The sequence below is a fragment of the Mustela nivalis genome (assembly GCF_964662115.1).
Source record: "Mustela nivalis genome assembly, chromosome: 4".
In the NCBI taxonomy this organism is placed as follows: Eukaryota; Metazoa; Chordata; class Mammalia; order Carnivora; family Mustelidae; genus Mustela; species Mustela nivalis.
The window spans coordinates 161,690,813-161,717,959 of NC_139023.1; the positions used below are offsets into that span (position 1 = coordinate 161,690,813).

Genomic DNA, 27,147 nt, shown 5'->3' on the forward strand with positions numbered 1-27,147 from the left:
ACACGGAGTTTCTTCCACGAGGTATGAGAAGGTTTGTGGGTCCTGTAAGTCTCTAGACGCCCCTGCCCCCACCCTCTTTCCGATACAGTAGCCACTGTTCGCACGTGGCTGTCGAGCCCTGAAACCAACGTGCTAGTCCAAATAGAGAGGCGCTGAAGAGTACCCCGGGTTCTGAAGACTCACTACAAAAAGAAGATATAAAATAGCTCACTCGTGGTGTTGTACGTTGACGACTTGTTGAAATTGTAACATACTCGATATATTGGGTTAAATGAAGTATATTATGAAAATTAATTTCACTTGTTGCTTGTTCCTTTGCGTGGATACAGCACTGGTCCAGAGGTCCTGCAGAGGAAGTGACAACGGGCCGGGCTATCCCAGCAGCGCCCGGGAAGGAAACAGAAGGTGGGTCTTCCATGTCAAGAGGCCCCCTGCCCGGGAAAGTTGGGCCCAAGAATTACTCAGGCAGAGCGGGAATGTCCAGGACATTTCATGGAATGTCCAGAGCGACAACTCCGCCTTTTTAAAGCCCATTCCCACCACCCTCCGGAATGAAAAGATCTGAGGAGAGGGCTGGTATCTGTTCAAAATTTATTTCTGCTGACCACAGATGTGTGATGAGAGGGTGGGGGTTTAATGTGACACTAGAAAGGAGGGTAGCCTCTACCGCAAAGCTGTAGGACCCAGAGTTGTGGGGTCTTGGGATTTCACTGCACTAGCCCTGCTACTTTGGGCCACATTCACGGGTCAGGCCGAGTCTCAGGAGACACAGACCGCTCTAGAGATGGCTGTGTACCCTGGAGCAGAGCCTGGAGTGCGGCCTGAGTCAGCAGGGGTGGGGGCAGCGTTGTGCCCAGCCCAGACGTGGCTAGCTTTTGGATCTCAGTTCTCAGACAGCTGCCTGGGAAAAATACATGTTTTTAAATAGCCCATCTGCAAATGGGCCTCTGTGAGGAACGCTATGGGAAACGAGAGGAGGTTTTAAGGCCAGAATGTATAAAAACAAAAGGAAGAAATGGGCCTGTTTTGTGTCCAGAGAGGTGACTGGGAGAGCTGGAGACCTGAGTTCAGTCCTGCGCTGTGGTTTTCTGGGCCTGCTTCCGCAGAGATCAGGGTAGCAGCTGCATGGATTAAATCCGCTTTCCCCCAAGGAACTCTAGGGGATAGTGAGAGTGCATTAGCAATCCATAGCCTTTCATTTGGCTTCACTTAAAATTTTATCTTAGAAGTTCAGTGGATACATTTATATGTGTTATATGCCAAAAGCATTAGAGCCCACCGATGTACAGGTGACCCTTGGACAACATGGGTTTGGGCAGCACAGGTCCCCTGATACATGCGGTTATTGCAGTACTCAAACTGTATTTTCTCTCCCTTGTGATTTTTAAAAAAAAATTTTTTTTAGGGCGCCTGGGTGGCTCAGTGGGTTAAGCCGCTGCCTTCGGCTCAGGTCATGATCTCAGGGTCCTGGGATCGAGTCCCACATCCGGCTCTCTGCTCAGCAGGGAGCCTGCTTCCTCCTCTCTCTCTCTGCCTGCCTCTCTGCCTACTTGTGATCTCTCTCTGTCAAATAAATAAATAAAATCTTAAAAAAAAATTTTAAAGTTTAATATTTTATTATTATTATTCATTAAACTCTACACCCAACATGGGGCTCAAACTCCCAACTCTGGGATTAAGTGTTGCATGCTCTTCCAACTGAGCCAGCCAGGTGTTCCTCTCCCTTATGATTTTAATATTTTCTTTTCTTGGGGCGCCTAGGTGGCTCAGTTGGATAAGCATCTGGCTTCAGTTTAGGTGATAATCCCGGGGTCCAGGGATCAAGTCAGCATCATTGGGGATTTGGGTTCTCCCTTCCTTCTGACTCTCCCCCTGCTTGTGCGTGCTCTCTCTCTCTCTCTTAAATAAATAAATAAATAAATAAATAAATAAATCTGTAAAATTCTTTTTTCTCTAGCTTACTTTAATGTAAGGATACAGTATATAGTGCATCTAACATGTGAAACGTGTTTACCAACAGTTTCTATTAGTAAGGCTTCTGGTGAACAGGCTAACAGCAGTTAAATTTGGGAGCAGTCAGAAGTTATATGCAGATTTTTAAAGATTTTATTTATTTGACCGAGAGAGACACAGTAAGAGAGGGAACACAAGCCAGGGAGTGGGAGAGGGAGAAGCAGGCCTCCCGCTGAGCAGGGAGCCCAATGTGGGGCTCAATCCCAGGACCCCAGGATCATGACCCCAGCCGAAGTCAGATGCTTAACCGACTGAGTCACCCAGGCGCCCCATAGGTGCTGATTTCTGACTGTGTTTTCTAACAACCCCCATGTTGTTCAAGGGTCAGCTGTATTTAAAGTCTGCCAGATTAGCTCATTTGGGAGAAAACTTTTGAATAAAGCCATTTCTTCTGTCAGTTTAAATGAGGGCCAAGGCTATTGCTGGGTGAATCATTTTAAATGCGAAAGTCACTAAGCCCAGCTCCAAGAAGAGGGGACATTGACACTGCGCTAGCTCCATGGGAGGAGTGCGAATGGGTTTGTGTGCATTTCTAAACCACCACAGTTTTGTAACTACTTATCTGTATGGATCAGGATTTTCCTGAGCTGGTGCAGCCAAACACAGTAGTGAATGAGCTCTCAAATGTGATAAAGAGGCAACTGTTGTCTGTAAATCTTAATTTAAAAATGTTTTAGTCATCAAAGCTTCTTTGTTCTCATTCATTTTCATCATTATTAGCTATAAAATTTAACTTGTAAATGTATTCCAACTTTTTAATTAAGATATACTTTTTTAAAAAAAGTTTGCTATTGAAAAGGTTTGGAAACTGCTGGACTAAGTGATCACCAAGGTTTGGCATCCTTTCACATGCATATGCTTGTATACAAGCGTGCGTGCGCACCCGTATGCGTGCATGTGTATGTGTGTGTTGTGGGAAGGAGCACTGAGAGATTCTCCTAAGGATTTGTCTTAGGGACCCAGCTCCACTTCAAGTCTCTCCACATCTCAAGAACTTAAAATCCTTTAGGTCTTAGCCTGCGGTCTGCCTCACCGGGAGCATTTCCCAGTGACCTGTGACCAAACGCTGCCTCAGCACCCAGGGAGCTCTGTGGACGGGGGGTGCTGGCCTCCCACCACTGTATCCCCAAGTACTGGAACAGGGTAAGCCCTCTAATCATTGGTTGACCACCTAAAATTGGGTAACTATTCCCTACCCCAACTCCTCATCTGCCCTCCCTGCTGCCCCTTGGGGAAGGGGCAGTCCTCATATTGGGGAATTCCTGGGTTAGCAGTCAAGAAACTTGGAGGTCTGTCTCCACTGATTAACTTGCATGTAGTTTCAGGCTTCAGATGAACAGCCTCTTCTAGAATGTTATCTTTCGCTGAAAGGGTTGAAATGATCTTCACTAGCACCCACACACTATGTCCTCCTTCTGATCTTCTGGTCAGATCTGCACCCTCTCCAGCCACGTCCACACTTCAGGTCCTTGTCTGCACCCCCTGGGAGGCCTTAGCCAAGTCACCCAAGACCATGGGACCCCTTGTCCGTCAGCCTCCACTGAACCCGGGCTCCACTAGATCTCACCCATCGTTTCTCCACTGCTTGGTTTTCCCTGCCTGCTCTTTGGTAGTCGCCTCACCCCTACTTCTCCACTGCTGACCTCCTCTGTGGTTTGGCCTCCCTGCAGACTAGGAGCATCGGGCCATGAAGGGGGCAATCACGTCCCGTGTTGATGAGCTGGATTACCAAGCTGAGCGCTCGGGGCCTCAGCACAGGACAAGCCGGCTTTGCCCCTAACTTTCTGCCCTTCCTCTGCATCTCTGTGTTCACCCAGCCCCTGAAGAGGAGACAGCAGCTGGGACCCTGCAAAGCTAGCCCTGCTTCTGGGGCCCGGGGTTGAGGGAAGGGCAGCGGGTCTCTGCTGTTTCCCCCTCTTCCAACCCTTGGTGCTTCCCCTCTGAACCCTCACTCCCAAGACTTCCCTCAGCCTGACGTCACCTCTCCCTCCTACCCAGATCTGGTGGCTCAGAAAGAACAAACAGATTTGGGGACCCAGTGCAACCTTTTAATTCCAAGCAGAGTCCCCCTCCCACAGCATTGTCACACACACACACACACACAGTGGAAAGGGATGCCAGGATCTGGGCAGGAACAAAACCCAGACCCGGGCAAAAATATATATATATAATTATATACACATATGTATCTGTAGAGAAGAGAAGCTGGGAGTGTGATTTAGGTAGGGCAGAGAGTTAGGAGAGAAAGCAGCTGGGGGGTGCCCCAATAAATTACATTCTTTAGACAGCGTGGTGGGGGTGCATGGGAGTGGGCAGGACCTGGTGGCCAGGACACTCAGCCTGGCCTCATGATCCATCCAAGAGAGCCTGAAGGCCTGGGTTCTGACCGGGATTGGGTGCTGGAAGTCTAGCTGACTTTGCCTGGAGGCTGACGGTGGGCCAGGGTTCTGCCGAATCCCCACTCTAAGCCAAGGCTTCTGGGGAAGCCACAGGGCTGGAGCAAGAGGCTTTGAAGCTTAGGGGTCATGAGGAGAGAACAGGGTGAGCTGGAGGACAGGGTGACCTCATTGCTAGAGGCTGAGCTCAAGTCGCTCCTGCTAAGAGTCGGAGAAGCCAGAGGCCCAGGTGCAGGGGAGGCTGTCCAAGGGGAGGTGAGGAGGCGGGCCTGGGTGCCCACGGAGTCCCGAGGCTCTCCCTGCCTGCCCAGCTGCTTCTCACCATCACCCTCCTCCCAGCAGGCCCAAGGGTTCTACCCACCCACTGGTCAAGATGGACAATACACCTGCCCACTAGGTGTTGCCTTCCCTTCTCCTTACTCTCTTGGGGGGACTCTCCTGTGGAGGTGGGGTGGGAGAGGGTGCAAACATTATCTCTGTGTGTGCTGGGCTCCAGACGGGGTTTGCCCTGTGCCTCGAGGGCCAGGGGGGAGGGAAAGGGGCTCCTGGCTCCTTGTGAGGAAGCAAGTTCAAGTCCCACAACCCGGGCCCTGCAGAGGTCTTGGCTCCCCCTCAGCTGGGGGTGGAGCCAACCCTACCTCCATCCCCCCCCCCAACCTGCTCCCTTAAGAGATGATGCCTTGGGGTCTAGCGGCCCCAGCTCCAGAGCCCCGAAGCAGCAGGGGAGAGCATCAGTCACGGAGTGGGAAGGGTGATCAGAAGAGAGAAGCCTTTTTCTTGAGTTCATTCCGCTTCCACAGGGCCAGCTTGCTAAACTCTTCAGGAGACATGGAGAATACCCTTGAGAAGTCCTCGGCTGACAGATGTCTCTGGAAAGGGGACACCCCGAGGCAGCTTAGGGACAGGGGCTTGGGGCAGGCGGGGCCAGGTGACTAAGGGAACACTCAGACAGATAGGGCCCTGGGTCTCCCACCCCTTTCCTCTGCATACCTCAAGCCTCATCCGGTCCACACCTGGAGGCAACTTGGTTCTCCCCTTATTGGTCACCACAAGCATTTCGTAGGGATAGATCTGGGGGAGAGGGGAGGGAGGGGGCAGCCTTAGGCCCACAGAGCCTCCTGTCAGCGTAACCCCCCTCAATTCCCTGGGCCACCTATCAGCCTGTAAGGGCCACTGGGGCCCACGCCATTTTTGCCAACCATCTCCCCCAACTTCCCTGCTGCCCTCCCATCACTGACCCCTTAGTGCATTCGCTTCCCTGGCTTCTCCCCACCAGCTGGCTGGCCCGCCCCCCACTGCAAACGGTTCTGTCCCCTGCCCACCACCCCTGGCTCTGCCCCTGCCCCTCACCTTCTGCTCCAGCACACAGGGCAGGGAGTTCCCCCGGTCCATCCTCCCCCTCTGGCCCTCTCCGTTCTGGGGAGACCAAAGCCGCAGTGAGCCAGAGTGGGGCAGGGAGACCTCCCCAGCCTTACCCGGGGGCTTCTCGTGTCTTTACCATGCAGCTCTGTGGCCCCGCACCTCCCCCCAACACTCCCTTCACCCGTCTGTGGCTTCTGCTGCTCCGCGTGCTCCCCTCCAGAAGGAGCTCACCTGCAGGCCTGCAGGAGAGAAGAGTCACTGTCCAGAGGCAGCTCTGAGGTCAGCAGGCCTCCAAACCTGCCAGTGCCGCCTCCCCAACCTCCAGCCACAGCCCTGCCCACATCACAGCCGCAGGCTGCCCTGGGGCCTGTTGGGGCCTCCCTGCCTCTCACCTGGGCTTCCAGTCTCACTCCCAGAGGGGCTGAAGTCTGTGGACTGTAGCTAGAAAGGACATGAAGGGGTCAGAAGGAAGCTGGGGAACTCCGCACTGCCCCCCAGGATGCCCCAGCAGCTCAGTCCCTCTGAGGCACCCAAAGGCACACTTCCCTTGCAGTCTGTGGTCTTCCTCTGTGATCTTACCCGGCTCAGCGTGGTCCTGCCATAGGCGGGGAGAGAAGATGACTTCGATGTTCCTGCATGCAAGGCTGGGAGAGAGGAAGAGGGCCTGTTCAGTGCCTTTGTTCTGACCATCATTCTTGAGAGGGCTCCCTGGCCTCCCCTGCCAGAAGCAAGGTGGTGAAGCATGGGCCTGGGGGGGCACGGGAGGGGGGCTGTTGGCTTCTGGCTAATGCCCATTACCTTCCACAAGTGCCCTGTGCTCGCGGCTCTGAACTGTCTCACTAAGTACACATCTGGGGACGCCTGAATGAATCTGTTGGTTGAGCATCTGACTTTGGCTCAGGTCATGATCCCAGGGTCCTGAGATTGAGACCCGCATAGGGCTTTCTTTTCGGCGGGGAATCTGCTTCTCCCTCTCCCTTTGTCCTCCCCCCTGCTTGTGCTCTCTCTCTAATAAATAAAATCTTTAAAACCAAATACACACACACACACACACACACACACACACACACACACACATCTGGGTGTAATGCCCAAGTGTTAGAATTGATAGGTCAATGATGGCCAGAGGATCACCATCCTAAAATGAAACTCAGGGCTGCAAAAATATATCTGAAATTTAGTCAAAATAATTAGAACCATTACAGTCTTATCATTAGCAATACTAGTGATCAAATTTCAGACGTTTGATACTACAATACAGATACATCCCCACCACCACCGCGCCCGCACCATGAGCTGCTAGACTGTACCAGCAGCCACTGTGCAGCACATCTGTGGGGTGCCTGGTTGGCTCCGTCTGCACAGCACAGGACTCTTGATCTCAGGGCAGAGAGTTCAAACCCCATGGCGGGTGTAAAGATGACTTAAAATTATATATGTAGACTTCCCATTTGCAAGATCAGATGTCACTTGCAACTCACACATTTCAATGGTAGAGCTTAGCTTTCTTGCACAGCAGACTGTAACTCAAGAAAACTGGTTTTTAGTTAATAGGTTTTCCTAAAAAAGAACTTTGTAACTAATATTCTTAGTTTGGCCAGATCTCAAGACTTTCATATCCAAATGCTAGAAACCATTGGCATTTTATGGCAATCATTCTGAAAAAGGTTTTTAAGGTGTACTTACTTATTTAAGTAAGTAATTTCTATAGCCAATGAAAGGCTCGAACTCATGACCCCAAGATCACACACTCCTCCAAACGTTTTTGTTTGAAGGTTTAGCCTTGATAGATTCAAAACTGTAAGAAATTGTCTTCTTAAAACATTCTTTTAAAAGCTTGTTTGAAAGTTTTGTGAGAACAAAATGTGTTTTGAGGAACTTTTCTTAATACTTTTTTTTAATACTTCTTACTTTTGTACAGGAAATTATCTGTTTCTACAAAGATCAGTCATTATTGAAGTATTTCACTTTTTTAAAAAAGATTATTTATTTATTTATTTGACAGAGAGAGAGATCACAAGTAGGCAGAGAGGCAGGCAGAGAGAGGGGGAAGCAGGCTCCCTGCTGAGCAGAGAGCCTGAGGCAGAACTGGATCCTAGGACCCTGCGGCCATGACCCTGAGGCCATGACCCTGAGCCGAGGGCAGAGCTTAACCCACTGAGCCATCCAGGCGCCCCTGAAGTATTTCACTTTATAAAAAAAGAGATTGTATTTATTAGAGAGAGAGAGAAAGAAAAAGAGAGAGCTTGCACAAGCAGGGGGAGGGGCAGAGAGAGAGAGGAAGTAGACTTCCCGCTGAGCAGAGAGCCTGAAGTGAATCTTGATCCCAGGATGCTGGGATCGTGACCTGAGTTGAAGGCAGATACTTAACGGTCTGAACCACCCAAGCACCCCAGCATTTCCCTTTCCTGAGAATAAGTAAACATTTACATTTCAAGTGACTGACAGAATTTCAACCTACAGAGCACGTAAGATTTTTACTTCAAATTACTTTTATTTATTTTCAAAGATTTTATTTATTTATTTGACAGAGAGAGACAGAGAGAGAGGGAACACAAGCAGGGGGAGTGGGAGGGGGAAAAGCAGGCTTCCCATTGAGCAGGGAGCCGGAAGCAGGGCTGGATCCCAGGACCCCAGGATCATGATCTGAGCCGAAGGTAGAGGCTTAATGGCTGAGCCACACATGCCTCCTTCAAATTACTTTTAGAAAGCTTATTTATGTTTGAAAGTGACCATTTCAATGTTACTACGAAGTCAGAATGACATGCCTGTTCATAATTCTGAAATTGTTCAGGGCCCCTGAGGGGCTCAGTGTGTTAAGTGTCTGACGTGATTTCTGCTCAGGTCGTATCTCAGAGTCCTGAGATCGAGCCCCACGTTGGGCTCCGGACTCAGCGCAGAGTCTACTTGGGATTTTTTCTCTCTCTGCCCCTCCCCCTGCTTACACACATGTGCTCTCTATCTCTCTCTCTAATAAGTAAATTTAAAAATCTTAAGAAAACAGTCTGAAATTGTTTAGGTGGATTAGCTATGACCGAAACCTGTGCAATCACATGATCATCATCACATACAAGTTCAGGGATGCCAAAGATGATGAGGAAGTAGACGTTTGGCTCTCCACTTTGTCAGGCCAAAACGGAAGTTGAAAGGCTAATTCTGACTGAATAGCAAAATCTGGTGGAACATGAAGATTGAATCCCACCTTCGGGGCATCTTGCCACCTGCCTCTTTCTTCACGCCTTCACTATTCTACATTCTCAAAGAAGGCCCTATTGTAACTCTTCCCACTCATACTGAAGCATCATCCTGGGGACTCAGTGTCCCTGTGGATGACTGTGCACATTTGGCCCTTATGGCTCCTTGAATCCCCCACCCCGGTGGCCTCCACCTGCACCCCCCGTTGAGGCAGCCCCTTACATGGCCACCCCCGGGGTCTTGTCCACAACGCCAGCACCTTGACATCTGAAGCCCCGGAATTCCACTTTGCAGCCACTGCAACACACCCTTCCTTGTTTGCAACTTCTCCTTAGCCTCACTCCCAGCACATCCATTCATCAGGGTCATGGGGACCTCCAGGGTCTTGATCTCTACCCATGTCCCCGAGTTTTGCTCCATGGTCAGCAGGCCCCCGGCCCCTCCTCCCTCAGGGCCTGCCTCATGCAACCCTAACCCTGGATCAACCAGCTCCCCTGTCCCTGCAGGCCTCAGCACCCGCTCCTGGACCCAAGTTCCCAGCCCGAAGAGCAAGAGACGTTTCAAGAGCAAGAGGCATTTCGAAGCCAGAAGATGGCCTCTTGCATCCTGAATCCTGCTTGGGGGTAGGTGGTGGGGTGAGCTCCAGGGCACAGCTTCAACGTCCTCCCTTCCCTCTCTTCTCTGCACAATCCTATTTTCTCTCAAGGTCTTACACAAGCTGAAGACTCACCTCACCCTGCAAGCTTCCGGCTCAGTTAAGACCCGGCTCCCATCTACATGTGCTTCAAGCCCAGCATGTCCCAAACTGGTCCCTTCGTCCTTCCCCCAAGACCCACACTCCCTCATCACCTCAGTTCCAGGTTTGTCCCCACCCAGCACCCAAGCCAAGACCCCCACTCGGCTCTCTCTCCACATCCAATCAGCCACTTAGTCTGGCTGACTCCATCTCCTGTATGTTTCTTAAGCCCACAGCCTTTCTCTGGGCCTCGGCATAGCTTTAGCCCTTACCCAGCCCCTTGGAAAATGTGGTGGAGTGTCTCCGAAGATGGCCTGCCTGTTCTCTCCCAGCCTGTGTGCCTTTGAGCCACTGCCTTCATCAGGCAATGGAATGCCTCTCCCCTCGCCCGAGTGGAGGCTGCCCGCTGAGCTGCTCTGACCAACAGGAGTGGAGCTTGGCTCTGAGACTAGGCTTTCATAGACCTCAGAGTTTCAGGTTGGGTTCTCACATCTCCCTCCCTCTGCTGCAGCCATGCGGCTCTGGGGAAGTTCGGGCTAGACTCCAGTGATGAAGGTATAGTACCCAAAGCCTAGGCTACCGCGTCTCTGGCTGATCCGTCACCCCAAGGCACACTCTGGGTTCTGGAACTGCAGGCTCCTGCAGGCCTGTAAGCGGACCAGGACATTTCCTGTTCCTTGCCTCTGCTCCCACGCTGTCCTCAGTGTCTGAAGAGAATGTATCTTTTCACTCTTTATAATCCCATGTCCAACATATGTTAGACACTCAATAAATGTTTTGTCAATGAAACAAAATTTGTTCATTCTGCTTTAGCTGATACTATCTTTTATCACCTAGTCTTATTACACGATTGGTATCCTTGCCTGAGGAGAGCGTGATTGCCTTGACATGCCAGTGACAGAACCTTCTGTCTCCTGTACCCCCATATGATAGACGGACTCAGACCCTGTGGTTCTGGCCTCGAGGTCTGGCCACGTGATTTGGGGCCCCAGCTGTGGCACTCACAGGTATGAAAGGGTGTCCTGTCAGGCAGAGAGCGGGTTTTCCTCCGGATAGGCAAGGACTTTTCCATCTCTTCTTTCAAGATCATCTTTCCCAAGTTGGAAGTAACCTGGAGAAAGAGAGAGGAAGACTTCTGTACTCAGTTCTTACCTCCAGCGGAGCCGGATACCTGCATTCCCAAGCCGCTGATTTGTGCCCTGGAGCCTGTGGGGCCTGTCACTCTGGTCTGAAGCGCTGCCACACTGGGTCTGGCCACCCCCGAGAGCAAGGAGTCGGTGCTGCATCCAAGTGGCCTCTGCATCCCAGGTCACTCTCCCAGAGCACCAGCCCCAGCCACTCTTGTGGCCTTTCCATGACTCCCGACACCCTCTCTCCTGCTGTTCTTGCTCCTCTTCCCACGAACTTAGCCTCCTGAAGCCTGGCACTGGGAGGGGGCACCCTTTTCTTTCCCTTAACCCTAAGTTAACTAGTGTTCCCCCAAAGCAGCATGAGGTCCTGGTGTCCCTTCAGCAGCAGCAACCCGATGTCCGGGAAGAAGCGGAATTCCTCATGTTCCTACAAGGATTTTCTTCAGGTACAAAACCATTCAGAACAGAACAGCTAGAGATCTGGGACTTTTGTCCCCAAGAAGATATGGGCAGGGTGGCTGGGGTGAAGCGAGATGCTACCTTACTGAGTTCCTCTCGCTGACGCTCCCTGAGAGCCTTCATCTCCTCCCCGGAGTCATCATCTTCCTCCTCTTCCTCTTCTTCTGCCCCCCTCCGAGATGCCTTCCGCTTCCTCCATTCTGTCTCTGGGGAACACGGGCACAAGCAGGCTCATCAATCAGCCATTCACTCACCAAGCATTTATTAGGCGCTGGGCTGCCCCTTCAAGAGAACACTACAGACTACTTTGTAAAAAATAAAAGGAGGGGCGCCTGGATGGCTCAGTCGGTTGGGCATCTGTCTTTGGCTCGGCTCATGATCTGGGGGTCCTAGGATCAAGCCACACATTGGGCACCCTGCTCAGCGGGGAGCTGCTTCTCCCTCTCCTCCCTGCTGTGCTCTCTCTCACTCTGTCTCTTTCAATAAAGCAATAAAAGCCTTAAAGAAAAATAAAAGTAATGTTCTCTAGCCTTCTGGTAAAGCTGAGTAGGCAACACATAGTCACATGACCTAATTCTCTCATTCCACTTTCTCTTTTCCAGAACAGAGCTCCAATCGTAGAGCCTGGGGTGCAGACATTTGGTCAATGTCTGCTGAGTTGTCCAGTAAGTGAATGGAAAGGGAGGGGAAGACCAACAAGTAGGACCATGTACACCAAGAGCTAGAGGAAGGCAGGGAGTAGCGATGGGCCATGAGGGTCATGAAGGACAGAGGGTGGCCGTGGGGAGAAGGTGGGCTTGTGGAGCTTCAACACAGACTATGAGGTGGTGTCCCGGGCCTCCCCTCCCCTCTCCAGCACGGTCTCCTACCCACGACCGCCAGCGACGGGGGGCATGGCCAATAGTCGGTCTCAATCTTGGCCGGCTGGTTGGGGTCGGGCGGTTGGGCTGCAGGGAACTTGGAGGACTCGATGATGAGGTCCTCGATGAGGTGCTTGCTCTGAGGGCTGCCTGCCGTGGACTCTGCGGGTGGAGGCCAGGGTCAGTCCCCACCCCGGGTCAGGCCACTTCAGCCCACCCTCGCCCCCGACTCCTTCACCTGTCCCGGTCATACCGTGGCACCATGTGTGTGAAAACAGGGCGCAACAAAAAGCACTGGGCAGAGGTTACGTGCTGTTATGGATGGCTTTTCTCCCACGGCCTCCCAGCCCAGCTCAGGGAGGGGAGCCCTCACCTCTCTGCTTGTAGATGGGTGGCTTCTTGTAGATGTTGGAATCTGGGCGGGTGGTCTCTGTGGACAGGGAGCAAGAGCCGATGAGAAGGATATGCTGATGGTGGGCGAGACTGGCTCATTGAGGAGAAGGGCACAAATGGGATGGGAGAAGGCAAGGAAACTCAGGGGCTCCTGCCCAGAGCCAAGACAGAACCGGAGTTTCTGGAGCTGTCCCTCAAGAGGCTGTTTTCACACTTTTCTTGTTGGGTGGGAGCAAAGGCACAACAGGGCCCATCATTTTGGGGAGTTCTGCCTGTGGTCCTGGCAAGAGGGGGTCTGGCCATTCTGGAGTGAGCCTATACCCCAGAAAGTGGGGGGACTGAGAATAAGAAGCTTCAGTGCCTGTAGGAAAAAGAGGTCCTCGGGGAAGGGTGCCCCACCCCACCATAAAAACCTACCCGGATGGTGGAAATGGGGTAGCGGAGTCCGGGGGGTCCCAGTGGTTCTTGGGGCTGAAGCCTGAGAGATGGTTCCAGGGGACCGGCTCTCTGCCCATACCTGCAGAGCAGAAGTGCGGTTGGCTGAAGCTCCCAGGTCCCCCACCCTAACCCTCTCCAGCCCATGGAGACACTGCTTCACCTCACTCCACCATCTCTGTCCCCCCAACCCTAGCAGCCCACAAGCCCCCAACCCCAGGGCAGAGGAAGGGTGTCCAAGGACTCGACCTGCTGGTGGTGTCCGACCCAGGGAGAAAGGGCTAAATGAGGTCCTGGGTCAGACAGACAGATGGCCCCAGAGCTGGTCGGCGACAGGATGAGGTCATCCTTCGGGCCCTGCATATGTGTGGGGGTGGGGAGCTGGGCAAGTGTCAGGTGTGGGGCAGACTCACCTCTGGGGATGGTGGGGGGGATGTGGATTTGGGTGACAGTGAGCGCTGCGGATGGAGAGGAGGCTGGTCAGAGCCACAAGGGTAGGGGTAAATCCTCAGCCCTAGAACCCCGGAGGGACTGCCTCATCCCCCACCCAACTCTGCACCAGTGTCTGGCAAATCTTGGAGCTGCATCTTCTCTCTCAGTCCTTGCCAGTTCCCAGTACTGGCCCTCCAGCCTTCTCCCTCTTAGTGCTCTCCTGGGCAGAGTCCTCTCTTTCTCTGCAGGCACAGAGAAGGCACGGATCTTGCGCAGTGTGCTTGCAGTCCGCGGGCCAGCTGGAGGTGGCTCTGGCCCCATGCTCGGAGCCTAGCACTCAGGGTAAGGGCCAAAAACCTTGCACATCCAGGATGGAGTCTGGGCTCCCTGCCAGGCAGTCAAGTCTCCCCCTCAAGCCTGCCTCTTGGCTCCCCTGCTCAGCGGTGCCACAACCCCTTTCTGGAATAGTTTCCAAAGCAGCTGCCGTGGGTTACCTCTGGCACTTCCATCCCCGGTGTGGAGGGTGGGCGGGGAAGTATCACCTCTATTTTACTGGAGGGGAAACTGAAACCACGCCTTCCCATCGTCACTCAGCTAGGACTTCCAGCCTCCCAGTAAAGCGTTCAGGGGGGCTTCGGGCCAGTTTGGTCTTTCTGTGCACTCCCATGCTTCTCCTCCATGGCCCCTCACCCCCTGCTCTGCGAGGCTGCCATTCAAACGTGGCCTCCCCTGTTCTCCACGTGGAGCTACCCCCCAGCCTCCAGCCGTCTCTGCCGGCTCTCCACAGACACTGGGCAGATCATTGGTTGATTTCTGCCCACAGTTCCCTTTCTTGTTTTGGAGTCTGGCCGCCAGGAAAGGAAGCAGGAGAGGGATTCCGCCTCCTCCCCTGTGTAGCTGGGGGAGCCCTTCCCCCAAGTCCCGTCCAAGAGGAGCCTCCCAGCCCTCACCTCCCGGCTTCTGGGCAGCTCCACGTGCTCCAGGAGAGAATAGGTAAAGTGTGGCTCATAGATCATGAGGTCAGGCCGCTCGATGTCCAGGATGGCCTTGTCCTTGGGGATGGCAGCCAAGTCTTTGTAGCCCAGCACCTGATTGTCCATCTTGGCCTGAAGGGAAATGGCAGGAATGAAGCAGACGTGCTGAAAGCCTCACTAGCATTCTGACCTTACAAGCTAGACTTGCCATGTCTCAGGAAGAAAACGGGCAGCATTTGAGATACCAGCTCCTATTAGTTAATAATTCTATTGTTTCAATTTTTAAAGGTCTAGAGAGTCACCTTAAAAAATGATGGTCCTTCACCTAGCACTTTGGGTACAAGGAGGCAAGACCAGACCAGTAGAAGCCGGCTGTGGGGAACCTTCTCTGGATTTCTGGCTTCTCTCTGCCTACCAGTCCCGGCAGAACCGTCGTCTGGGAGGCTCTGGGTGAAGCGGCCCAGCACGTTCCCCACCCCACTCCCTCGTCCCTGCCTGCGGGTGCTGGTGGCCGAGAGATACTCACCACGATGCTGGAGGGAGAGCCAGGAACACTGGAGTCTCGGGAGGAGCTGACGCTCCCAGGGGAGGTCAGTGGTTGCTGGGGAGAGTGAAAGGCGGGCGGGTGGGAGTGAGCGTGCGTGCCAGGGCCGGAGCGGGCAGGGCTCTCCACCGGGCGGAGGGCCGGAGGCGGGGGGGCGGGGAGGGGGTTGGAGGCGGGGGAGGGCTTCCCTAGGTCTCTGGGGACGCAAGGTGCGGCGCCGCGGGCAGCCACCAGGTGGCACCGTCGACGCCCGACCTGCCTCTCCGCGGGGAAGCCGGCCCCCACCCGCTGCCCAGGCCGCCCACCGCCCGCGGACGTGGGGGCGGCCCCCGCGCACCTTCTGCAGCCGTTCCATGCAGCAGGGAGCTGGCCGGTCGGGTCACTCGCAGAGCCCCGTGCGCCAGGGAAGACGACAGGGCGTCAGGCTCTGCCCGGCTCCTGGGCGCTGCGCGCTCCGGGCCACGAGAGCAGGGAGTGCGTTCCGCCGGGCTGTGGCGTCCTCATCCCTTAGCGACTCTCCAGGCGGCTGACCGAGCGCCGGGCCTGCGAGGGGAGGGAGAGCGTGCCTGTGAGCGCGGTGGCGCCCCGGACCTCTGGGAGCTCGGGAGAGCAGGGCGGAAGGGAGCCGGCGCCCTCCAGGATCGCGGCTTTCCATTCGCTCAGCCCCAGGAGGGCCAGCGCGTGTGGACAGCGAGGCGGGAAAGCGGAGGGGCTGCACTTGTTTTTGAGCCATTGTTCTCTGGCTGGAAAGGAAATGACTGCAGGGGTCAGCCGTTCCCGTGCAGCCTCCGCATTCCTGCTTTGTCACACCTGCCGGGCCCTGCCCTGTCCTGGGGCCGCAGTCGGGTTTCAGGCCCAGTTTCTCACTCCCCTTGGCCTTTGCCAAGGCTTCTCCCTCTGGCTCTGGGCTGGCCCCCGACCCTCTGCCCCACCCCCCAATCCATTGGCCATTGTGCTCCCCTCTGTCTCATAGCCCAGAGGGTTCTACTGAGCCTATGAGGTGGACAGACTATGAGGACTGAGGCTGCCTTCTGCACTGCTGCTTCAAGGCAAGGCAGCACCCCTGCCTGCACTGCTCTTTCTCTCTCCTAGAGAGTTGGGTCTTGTCTGCTGCAGTAGATTATGAGTTCCCTGGGGCCACAGTCCATGTCTTGGTGTCTCCAGCCTTCATGGGCAATTCCTTTAGCAATCCTCCTTCCCCTCTTCCCCATGTTGATCATGCAATAACCATTCAGTGAATGGCTGGCTGGGTTTCCAGCAATGGGGATAGTGGGACTCTCTGTGACCCTGGGAAAGTTACTTATTCTCTCTGTGCCTCACCCTTCTCATCTGTAAAATGGAAGTACTAGTATCTCTGTCCTGGGGCGACTCTGAGTATTAGATAAGTTATAACAGGTGAAGTGCTTAAAACATTATCAAGTCTAGGGAGAGTATTAGCTATTATTATTTCTTTTTCTCCAAGGACTAATGAACTTTGATGTCTATTCCATAGCCAGTCTTTACCACAGTGGGTAATGGCCATTAGTGTGCTCCCAACCTTAACACCTGTTACTTTGTATCAGGCCATTCTTGGGCTCACCCTCTCTCCACCCCCCAAACCACCTGCAGGAGCAGCCCTCACTCCCACTTCCCTGCTTCTGCGCATGCACTCCCACTTCCCTGCTTCTGCGCATGCTCTCCCACTACTCTCTGTCCACCTCCTCATCTCCCGGATACTGGATGCTCTTGCTCTGGGAGGCCTCCCCTGCTATGCTAGACCTTCTCATGCCCTTCACTGATATTCCAGTGCGACTGAAAAACAAACCCATATAACTTAGTCCTTCATTATATGTTGCCTAATGCAGGAACATATTTTTTCACTAACCAGAATGAGGGCGAACTTCTGGAGGGCAAAATAACAAAGCAATTGCCATCCTGTTTAGAATGCTCATGCTAGGTACTTTGATAAGCACTTTTTTTTTTAAAAGATTTTATTTTTAAGTAATCTCTACACGCAATGTGGGGCTCAAACCTACAACCCCAAGATCAAGAGTCACATTCTCCACCAACTGAGCCAGCTGGGGGCCCTAATAAGCAGTTTAAAAGGATGATTCATCTCATCCCCTCCGATATCCCTATAATGCAGACCCATTTACAGATAAGAAAACTGAGGCTCAAAGAGGTTAAAAAGTTGTCCACAGTCATGGAGCTGAAAATGACTGTGTCTTCAGCACTGGCATGGTTCAAAGCGCCTAGCAAGTACTGTGTTGCTAGTACCGTGTCAGGTGCATTGTGGGGAATAGAAGAAAATCTGCCACATTTCTCAAATTTCTTTTGGAATTCTAGAATCAAGTCTTCTCCAAGACAAGTCCCTAGCTGTCAGAGCCACACTAACTATTTGGTGCCCATGGAAAGACTCCATTCCAGAGCTTTATCCTTCTCCAGCCTTCTTAGCTCTCCCTTTGTAATGCTTTTATAACTAGGTGTCTGAGGATCAGCATAAACACTAATATACATTCAAAGAGCTGTTAGCTCTCTTTCACTTCTCTCTGATCTTTACTATGTTTTTTTTTTTAAAGATTTTATTTTTTTGAGAGATAGAGAGAGAGCGCTCGCGCGCGCACACACACACACACAAACTAGGAGAGCAGTAGCAGAAGAGGGAGAAGCAGACTCCCTGCTGAGCAGGGAGCCTGATGTGGGACTTGATCCCAGGACTGTGGAATCATGACCTGAGCTGAAGGCAGATGCTTAACCAGCTGAGCCACCCAGGTGCCCCTACTATGTTTTTTTTTTTTTAAAGATTTTATTTGTTTGCCAGAAAGAGAGAGAGAGAGCGCACAAATGGGGAGTGGCAGGTAGAGGGAGAAGCAGGATTCCCCACTGAGCAAGGAGGCCGATGTGGGACTTGATCCCAGGACACAGGGCCACAAAGTGAGCCAAAAGCAGACACTTAAATGACTAAGTCACCTAGGCATCCTTGATCTTTACTGCGTTAATAGCCATTGTCAAACTAGCTATCTACATGGCTTAGCTTTACAGCCAAACACTCATTCATCCACGTGTCTATCCACCTATCCATCTCCATCGGTCCATCCATCCATCCATCCATTCACCCACTCACCCATCCATCTACCAGTCAACTAACCACCCACCCAGTCATATCTTGCTTTATCCATCCATTCACCAAATACTTCCTGAGCTCCTACTCTGTAATAACTGTAGGCAACGCTCTGTGATAAGTCTTACAGAGAAAAAAAAGATGAGGCAAGGGAGCCAAGCTGCCCCTGCAGAAATAAGGCATATATGTAGATAATTCCCACGCAAAGCAGAAAATTACATATGCCAGATAAGATAATAGAAGGAGCTTTGAGAGGTCACAGGACAAGGGATCACTTCTGCTGGGGTGTCGAGAAGAGAAAATTAAAAAATATATTCTTTACAGGAGGTATTTGAGGTATGCCTTGAACGCCCAGTTTGAGTTCATGCAAAAAACTAAAGAATGGACTCTTGAAAGAGAAGGCAGCATGAGCAAAAGTAGGAGCATGGGGCCGGGGGTGGGGGGCAGCACTGGGTCTGTCTAGGGAACAGCAAATACGGCTGAACTGTAGAGCTCATGAGGTTGAAATCTGTGTGGAGCAAGAGGTTGAGGGTCAGATTATGGAGGCCTCCAACCCAGACCAGGGGATTTCAATTGCATTTTGTGGGCAACAGAAGCCATAGAATGCTTAGAAACTTCTTTCAAACAACTAAGTGATAGATCCAAGCAGTGCTTTGAGATGATGAATGTGGCTGGGAGAGAGGACTGGACAGGAGGGGGCAGCATGGACAGACCAGCCTGGAAGCTACGAGAATAGTTCTGGCAGGGACTTGTGAGGGCCCAGACCCTCGCGTGTGGCCCAAGATAGACTAGAGGCCAATGGGAGAGATCCTAGAGGCAGAATGTGCAAAACAGACTCCATCTGGAGAGGCCCCAGGACAGAGGTGGGTGGCTGGCTCGGAGGCAGAAGAAGGGGAAGCAGTGAGCTCACTTGGTGCCCACTTGAGGTGGAGGTGGGCACCGCTGACGAGCAGGAGGAAGCGGAGGCTGAGGGAGGAGCGGGCTGGAAAGAGAAATGTAGGAGCCATCTGACCAGAGGGGGTCTGAACATGAGGTCGCCAAGGGAAAGAAGTTCAAAACCAGCATCCTAGGAAACACCTAGGGGACTAGAAGAAAAATCATCACAGATGGCACAAAAGGGACCAGGAAAAGAAGATGGCTGCTCCCTGGGGGCAGGGAGTGTGTCTAGTGCCTCTGAGCACAGGGAGTTCGGACAGGTGAGAGCGAGGGTGGGAGGGAAGGGCTGAGGAAAAGCCATGAAGCCCAGTCTGTGGCCAGACAAGGAGAGACCTGCTGGATGGAGTATGGCTCTCCATGTTGGTGGCCTCTGGGAGCATTTCCAGAGGAAAAGTGAGGCCTCCTTGCAGGGTGGGCCTGGCTAGGACACAGGGGAGGGGAGTGGGGCAGAAGGGCCTGAGGGGGTCAGAGAGTGGCTTCAGAGGAGGTCTGATTGGCTGAAGGTGTTTAAGGAAAGGGGAGACTGGAACTCACTTGCAGGCACTGGGGAGGGAAGAGTGGAGAGGAAGAAGCGTCCCCTGGGTGAGGGATGCGGTCCTGGCCCAAGTGGAAGGCTGGCTTGGGAAGGGAAACTTGGCTTCCCTGGAAGGACAGAAAAGGGAAAGAAAAGAGAAACAACACAGGGCCGTGTAGCCTGGGCCAGGCTCTTATTTTTCCAGGAAAAGGGACAGGGAAGGCCATAGGCAGATCTCACAGGTCGGTGGGACAGAGGCTGCGGAGACTAGATGAGGTTGGGGGGTAGCTTCAGGCTGAACTACCAGGGAGAAGAGAGTTTTGGTGTGTTCTGGAGCCTCAGACTGAGCCTGGTGGAGGCTGGGGCACCCTCCCCTTGAGGACCAGCCAGCGTGGGGGTGGGAGGGGTGGGGGTGTGGGGGGTGGGGGAAGGCAGGTGGGTACTGTGGGAAGTCGACTGTGCATCAGAAAGGAACCGCCAGGGGAAGGGCCCCTCTGAGCGAAGAAGTCACAGCGGAGCACAATCCCACCCTGAAGCCACACTCACAGGTGTGCAAACACTGTCTTCAGGCAGCGCTGCTCAGAAACGGATTCAGGCTTCGAAATAATGATGTCTCTGCTCTGGTCCCCCAACCCTATCCAAAGCAGTCTGCAAGCTGGTGCTTGTCCCCTGGGCTGGGTCTGCCTCCTGAACCTCAGGGTCTCCCTGACCCTGGGCCATACTTGAGTGTGAGGCTTGCCTTAAGAAGTGAAGTTCTTACTGATGAAATATTTGGGGTGGAGTGTCCTCTCTCTCTCTCTCAGGAGGGAGAGAGGGAGGAGAGTGAGAAGGAGGAAGGAAGGAGAGAGGGAGGGAAAGAGGGTTTTCTTGGCTTCTCTCAACTCCCATCTTGCAGGCAACTCCCTACACACACACACACACACACACACACACACACACACACACCGCCCCCCCTTCCCAAAGCTCCTTCCCTCTCAACACCCCCCTCCCTGTTCCCCAGTCCTGACCCTCTCTTTGTCACACACACACCCTGCCTGTGTCACACAGGCACAAGGCACAGCCCCGGTCCCAGCCGCCTCTGGTGGACAGAGACCAAGAGGGCAGGCTGCAGCAGGAAGGAAGGACAGGGTGGAAGGAAAGGGAGAGAAAGGCAGTAGAGGCAGGCAAGCCCATGTGGCGGAGAGGACCTGCCGGTGGCTCACTCCCCTCACGGGCAGGGCTCCTCGCTTCTCCATCTCCACCCGGCACTCCCCCACCCTTCCCCCAGCGGGCCTTATCAGAGCCACCAGCCCAGCCCCACCTCACACCCCCGCCCCCACCTGGCATCTGCATGTCCAAGAGGACTAGAACCTCTGGGCTTCAGGCTGGGGGTGATAAGATCCAAGCGCCCTGGCTCCCTGGTTGGGAAGAACCACCGCTGGGGGCCTCCTGTCCTAAGCCCACCGGGGCTCCCGCTGTGCCAGCCACTAGGTGGGGACGTTCAAGCATCCCCTCTATCCTTAGGGCAGGGCAGCGCCCTCCCCACTTAGAGCCCAGGAACCACAGCTGAGAGGAGGACTTGCCAACCGCCACTCAAAGAGAAGTCGGACTGGAATTCCAACCCAGGCCTGTGTCAGGTCAAAGCCAGTGGACACTTCTCAGTGCGTCCCCGGAGATCCCACTTCAGTCTGAACTTGGCCGACATGGTGGAGCCACCCAGATCCCTGCTCCCCAGCCTGGCCTGTGGACAAGGAGCCGAGAGGCTTTGTGCCCCTGGGCAGGGTCAGGCCAGGCTGGACACTGGCGGTGCAGACACTAAGGGAGTTACGAAATGAGGCAAACGAGCTGTCCAAGTGGGCTGAGGTCAGGGTGGGCAGGAACGTTGCCCCTCTCCCTTTTCTCTAGTTTCACTCGCAGTGGGACCGCCTGCCTTGCCTCCTCCCTGGTCCTTCACTTCTTCTTTCCCTTCCCCTTTTCTTCTCTTTCTTCATCTTTCCTCCCTCAGCTCTGTTTCCCTTTCACCCTGTCCTGCTCCTGGCCCTACCCCCACAGTTACTGTGGCAACAGTTCTATGCCAGAAATAAAGGCAGGATCCAGCTAGGTCACCAGTTCCCAAAACAGCCTCCCATCCCAGGGTGGAGCGGGGAAGGGCGGGCAGGGGCAGACCAGCAGCAGCCGGGGAGGCCTGACCGTGTGTGTGCGTGTGCGTGTGCACGTGCATGTGTGTAGGACACACTCATGCTTGCCCCTATAGGGTGTGGGAGAAAAGGGGAAGGCTCCTAGCTTTGAGCTGGGGTTCATGGACACCCCTGAAGCCTAAGCCCTCTCTCCCCTTTTCTCCATCTCCCCATCCCCTTTTTAAAGCCCTGCTCTGTCTGCTAGGACGAGGGTTGTGGCTCCTCTAATGGCAACACTACACAGCATCCTCTCACACTCTGATAGAGCCTCAGGCAGGGGCAGGTGGGCCCCGAGTCTGGGTCCCTGTCCGAGAATCCTCTGCTTAAGGCCCTGACTGGTCTTTGCTCCTGAGGGCAGCAGGCCTGGGCCCAGGCACCCTCTTGCATTCCCCCTACCTCACAAATATGCATCTTGTCACCCAGTTTCTCCTAGATGTCTTTTGGGTTTCTGTAGCCTTTCTCTCTACCTTCCCTCTGAAGAGGCCTCTCTTTCCGAGTTTTCCGCAGCCCCTCAGGCTCAAGTGGTCCTCAGCACATTTATGCTCTGGCCTCTATTTATAGTCTGTCCGGCTGGTGGGTTGTGGTGTCCCTTGCAGAAGCTGGATAGAGAGGGAAGACACAAGAGTCTTGTGTCCCAAATTCAGCTTTCTGAACTCTGAGGGGATCCCTATTCTGGTACACACACACACACGCACGCACATACACGCACACGCACACACACACACACACACACACACGTGCACATGCACACACGTGAGCTCCAAAAGAGGAATCCCTACAGACCTGCACCCTGAGGTGAACAGCACGACTTAAGTGTTCAGCATATGGAGAGGCCGGCAGCTTGGAGGCTCACACGTGGACACAGCACTGCACCCCCACACAGGAGCCCACGCTGACACACAGTTGCAGAACCCAGGCGCCCCGCTCGCAAGATCACGCCCCCACTCTGCCAGCAGGGCCCCCCTCCCCACTGTGACACACGGCGCCGCTGACACCCACTCACACCCATCCCCAGAGCCTCCCTGGCCCCCTGCCCACACCCACCCGTGTCACGTGCGGACACCCCCCTCCCTGAGCCAGGCACGTGTACCGGAACATACACAACAGCACCGCCCCCCCCATTCACCAAAGCCCAGCCACCTTCCTTCTCTTACACCTGTCCCTGCTCCCCTGACTCCCAGGCCCCAGCAACACTGTCTCCTGGGAGGGAAACACCTAGCATCGCATCTGCCCAGCAAGGGGCACGGCCAGCAAGAGGGCACCTCTGGGTCCTTTGGGGCCTGAGCATCTGCTCAGCCCCCAGCCCCTCCAGTCCCTCCAGCCCCTCCAGCACTCCTGCGGCAGGGGCCAGGAGTGAGCAGTGGCCAGGAGTAAGCCGGTCGGCCTGCCGCCACGCCCTGTCACCCAACCTCAGTCTGCATTTCGCTCTCAAGGCAGCCTGACCAGCCAGAGCAAGAAAGGGGCTCCCCAGGTACCTCCCCACAGGGAGCCCACCCATCACCACCAGCATCCAGATGTCTGTGTGTCTGGCTTGCCTCTCAAGATCTGTGGCTCACTGGGAGGGAGACTGTTCCCCCCCACCACATGCTCCCTGTTATTCAGCAAAGAGAGAACAGCGCCCCTGCTCACCCTTGTCCCCTCCATCCCATCACTTGGACTTCTGCACCACACAGCTAGGTGAAGGGAGTACTGGAGTGACAGTACGGTACAGTCCCCTTCCTCAAATCAGGTTTGAGAGCTCAGACCCAGCTAGTCCCAGGGGCTGGCCAGGCGGGACCGGTTCTCTCACTGAACAGGGGCCACGGCTGATCCCTCCCTAAGGGATCCCTGCCACCACCCACAGTTCAAAATACCCACAGAGGGGAAGGGAGGGATGGGAGATCTTGGCACCTACCTCTTCCCAGACAGTGTGGCCCAGACGCTCTGAGGCCCCAAGGTTGGCCTGGGCAGGCACAGGCCCAGGTCTCAGGGCTGCCGCTTTTTCTCAAGAGCCAAGGTAATACCCAGCCGTGCTTTCCCAGAGCACAAATAACAGGGAAAAAAGCCGGCTTGGGGTAGGTGGGTGGGTGGGTGGGTGGGGGGAGCTGGCACAGGAGGGGACCTACCCTCTGGGCCCCCACCCCCTCGTCCCCACCCAGCTTCTCCGGAGCGGTGCGTGGAGCCTGCGTCTGGCGGGGCGGGCTGCTGGCTCCCCAGGCTGCACCCTCCCCACCTCCGCTGATAGCAGGCGGCTGGAGGGTGTGTGCGTTTGTGTGTGTGTCTGTGTGTGTCTGCTCTTCCACCTCGCTCACTGCAGCTCAGTCCATTTCAAACAAGAGAAGCATTAACCAGGCATCATGACGAAGCAGAATCGGAAGCAGTCGCTGCGAGCTGCTGGCCTTTTTCCCTTTCGTATAGCCCCAGCCCTGCAACACTCATGCACGCGCATACACACACACACACACACACACACACACACACACACACAGAGCCCCTCAAGCCTCCTCAGAAACTGCCAGAGTTTGAGTTGGGGTAAGGGCCAAAGGGGGCTCTGCTGATAACCCAGGGGTGACACCTGGTTTCTCCCAGCACCTGCGTCTCCTCCTCAAAACCTAAAAGCAGCCACGGAGGATCTCTGGGGGCCCTGCCTCCCTGGGGTGCTGGAGGGCACAGATGCTCAGGGGCAGAGAGAGGGCAAAGATGCCTGAATCTGTCACCCAAGGAAGGATTCTGGTGCCCCTTCTGGTGAGGCACGAGCGAGAGGATCTGAGAAACCCAGTCCTCAGCCTGGGAGATTGGGCTGGCCCTTCGGTCACCCAGAGCCCCTGGGAACTGTGAGATGGACCCCATTTTTCGCCAGAGCAGCTGCATCGGGAGGGAATTTTCCTGCCAGGTAATGGCCCAGTCCCAGCACAGGACTACAGGATGTGCCTTCCCTGAGTGGGAAAACCTTCACACTCCAGGACCCTGCCATTGGCCCTTTGCTTCTCCCTGGGCTCACAGCAGAGCCTGGTTCATTTGTGATCCCTGGGGGCAGGGCAGGGAGCCCAGCTCGCTGACCCTGGCCATGGCCCCAGCCTCCTCTCCACTTCACAGCAGACTTGCCTACCTAGGCAGACCTTGCTGTTGCCCTGGTAACCGCTGCCCACAGCTGGTCAGCTGATGGTATGAGCTGTCCTTGGGGAAATGTAGAATCTGGGGAGGGGGCTCTGGGGTATTTGAATGGAAAATCACAGGGGAAGGGTTTTGAGGGGGACAGGTGAGAGTGTGCCCCAGACCTCTTTCTCAAAGAAAAGGGGACAGGAAGGGACAGGTAGGGACAGGAAGGGAAGGATGTCTGGGGTAATGGAAGACAAACGAATGCATACGGAAGGATGGGCTCCAGCGAGAAAGGAGAAATGAAGAAGGCAGGCAGCTGAATGGCTGAGGAAGGCTAGAAAGAATTTAAACTAAGCTGCTGGGGAGTGGCTGGGGAGAGGGCCCCGTAGGAAAGAACCAGAAAGCCTGGGAAGAAACATTTAATTAGGGGGAAAAAAGGTCAGGACCTGATGTGAGAGGGGGTGTACCTTTGATGTGGCAGGAGGGGGAACCAGGCCTTTATGTATAATCAGCCGGGTCTCAGCCAGCCTCTCCGCTTTCCTGCTTTCAAGCCCACCCTCACTGGCCCGGCCCCGCCCGGCCGGTTGTGCACAACCTCCTGCCACCCTTCCGGGAGACCAAGCACCAGGTGCTTTTCCACCACAGCCTGTTAGGACCCCTGATTTTTCCTGACCTGCTCCCACTCGCCCCCTAGCAGACCCCACCCCAGGAGATTTGTCTTCCGGCACAAGGGTGGCCAGAGGTAGGGGTGGGATGAGCTGTCCCGGGGAAGGACAGCTGTGGACAGGGGCCTGGAATGAGGTGTCTCATGAGGAATGGCTAGGAGTCGCTGGGCAGGGAGGAGGGGAACATTCTCTGTGAAAGAAGCACATCGGATAGAGTGGGGGAAGCCAGGGGAGAGGGCAGGGAGAGGGGGAGGGGAGGGCTCTCCGGTACCTTCAGGGGCCTGGGGCGTGGGGCAGGAGCACGGCAGCTTCCTCGGTGACATACACCTCCATCCCTCCGCGTATCTCCTCCCCGCCTCCCGTTGCCAAGACAACCTGCCGGCTCAGCCGCTTGTGGCAGCAGGGAGGGGGGAGGAGGCGGCTGTGGCTCCCACTGCCTCTTCGATGATGGAGGGAGGCGGTCTGAGGGCTGCCTTGGGTGGGGGTGGGGGAGCTGCAGGGCTAGGGCTCCCACTGAGTCTCCCCTAACCCATTCCATGAGGCTCTGGGGTTGGCCCCTGAGGGCGGCCTTAGGACAGCCCTAATTCAGGGCCATATAGCAGGCCAGACTTGCGGACAGAGGCAGCCCTGAGCAGTGTCCCCCATTCCAGAAAGCTTGGTGTGCAGCTGGGGAAGAGTGATAGGAACAGGGAGAGATGACTTCTGTTGAAGGGTCAGAGGGTGGCTTCCAGCCTTGATCATGGCTGGGGTGGACATGGGGCTGCGGGCCCAGAATTCTGCCCCCATCTGACCTCAGCTCTCCCTGAGCACCTCCTCCTAGCCCTGAACCCTCTCATTCCCCTTGACCAAGAAGAGAGTCTTCCAATCCTGCAAAGCCCATTCCCGCTGCCGCCCACTCTACAGGAATGCCCTTGCACAGGGTGGGAAAGCTACCTTGCGCAGGAAGTCTGCCTCCAGCCAGCCCTGGAACAAGGCGACTGCGGAGTTAGGGCTCCCTCTGTCGGCCTGAGGTGTGCTGGCTGTCAAGGTCATTCCTTAACTGAGAGGGATCCTGGGGGGGGGGTGTGTGTGTGCGCGCGTGTGTGTGTGTGTGTGTGTGTGTGTGTGTGTGTGTGTGTGTGTGTCTCTCTCTCTCTCTCTCTCTCTCTCTCCACCCGCCCATGGGGAGGGCACAGCCAGGACAGGAGACCCTTCTCTCACCCCCCATGCGCCCCCTCTACTACCCTCTACCCTCTATGTCCCCTCTGGTCTTGGCCGACAGTGAGACTTGCTCGGCCCACCAGTCCCTTCCTCCTGAGAAGGCTCCAGGCTCCTCAGGGCAGGCGGACCACCCTGCCCAGTCGCTTACCTGCCTCCCCTTCAGGCTGGGATGAGAAGGGAGGCAAAATCTTTTCCCAGAAGCAGGCAACACTGGACACCAGTGCCTGTTGTCCAGGACCCAGGGTAGGCTTCCTGGGCACCGCTTGGCCATACCCAGCAGCTGAGGGGACCAGCATACCTTTAAGCTCAGGAATGCCTGGAGGCCTTGAGGATGGCCCCTTGTGTCCTTCTCAGGCAGGCAGTCCCAGGGCCCAGACACCTAGTTCTTGGCTCCTTTCTGCAGAGAGAGCACTGGTGCCGGAAGTCCTGACTGGACTCTGGCCCTGCCGCCAGCCCCCTCCGCCAGGCCTGGCAATAGGCTTCCCTCCTCTCTCAGTCTCACTCCATTGCCCCTCGCCCCTCCCCATGCGCCAGCCTGCTAAGGCTGGCAGCACCAGACACTCTCCCCT

The 27,147-nt window shown here is 54.9% G+C and overlaps 1 protein-coding gene across 1 annotated transcript; it reads right to left on the reverse strand.

Annotated features, from left to right (window-relative positions):
- Positions 1–4,039: 4,039 nt before the first annotated feature.
- DMTN (dematin actin binding protein) lies at positions 4,040–26,996 on the reverse strand. The gene is given in 17 exon segments (XM_082729312.1): positions 4,040–5,278; positions 5,400–5,480; positions 5,760–5,888; positions 5,890–5,951; positions 5,954–6,010; positions 6,164–6,212; positions 6,351–6,415; positions 10,708–10,813; positions 11,373–11,497; positions 12,161–12,313; positions 12,525–12,581; positions 12,962–13,061; positions 13,393–13,437; positions 14,362–14,517; positions 14,912–14,986; positions 15,267–15,472; positions 26,877–26,996. Coding segments are annotated over 16 exon segments (1,392 nt in total). The 5' UTR covers positions 15,285–15,472; positions 26,877–26,996; the 3' UTR covers positions 4,040–5,164.
- Positions 26,997–27,147: the final 151 nt, after the last annotated feature.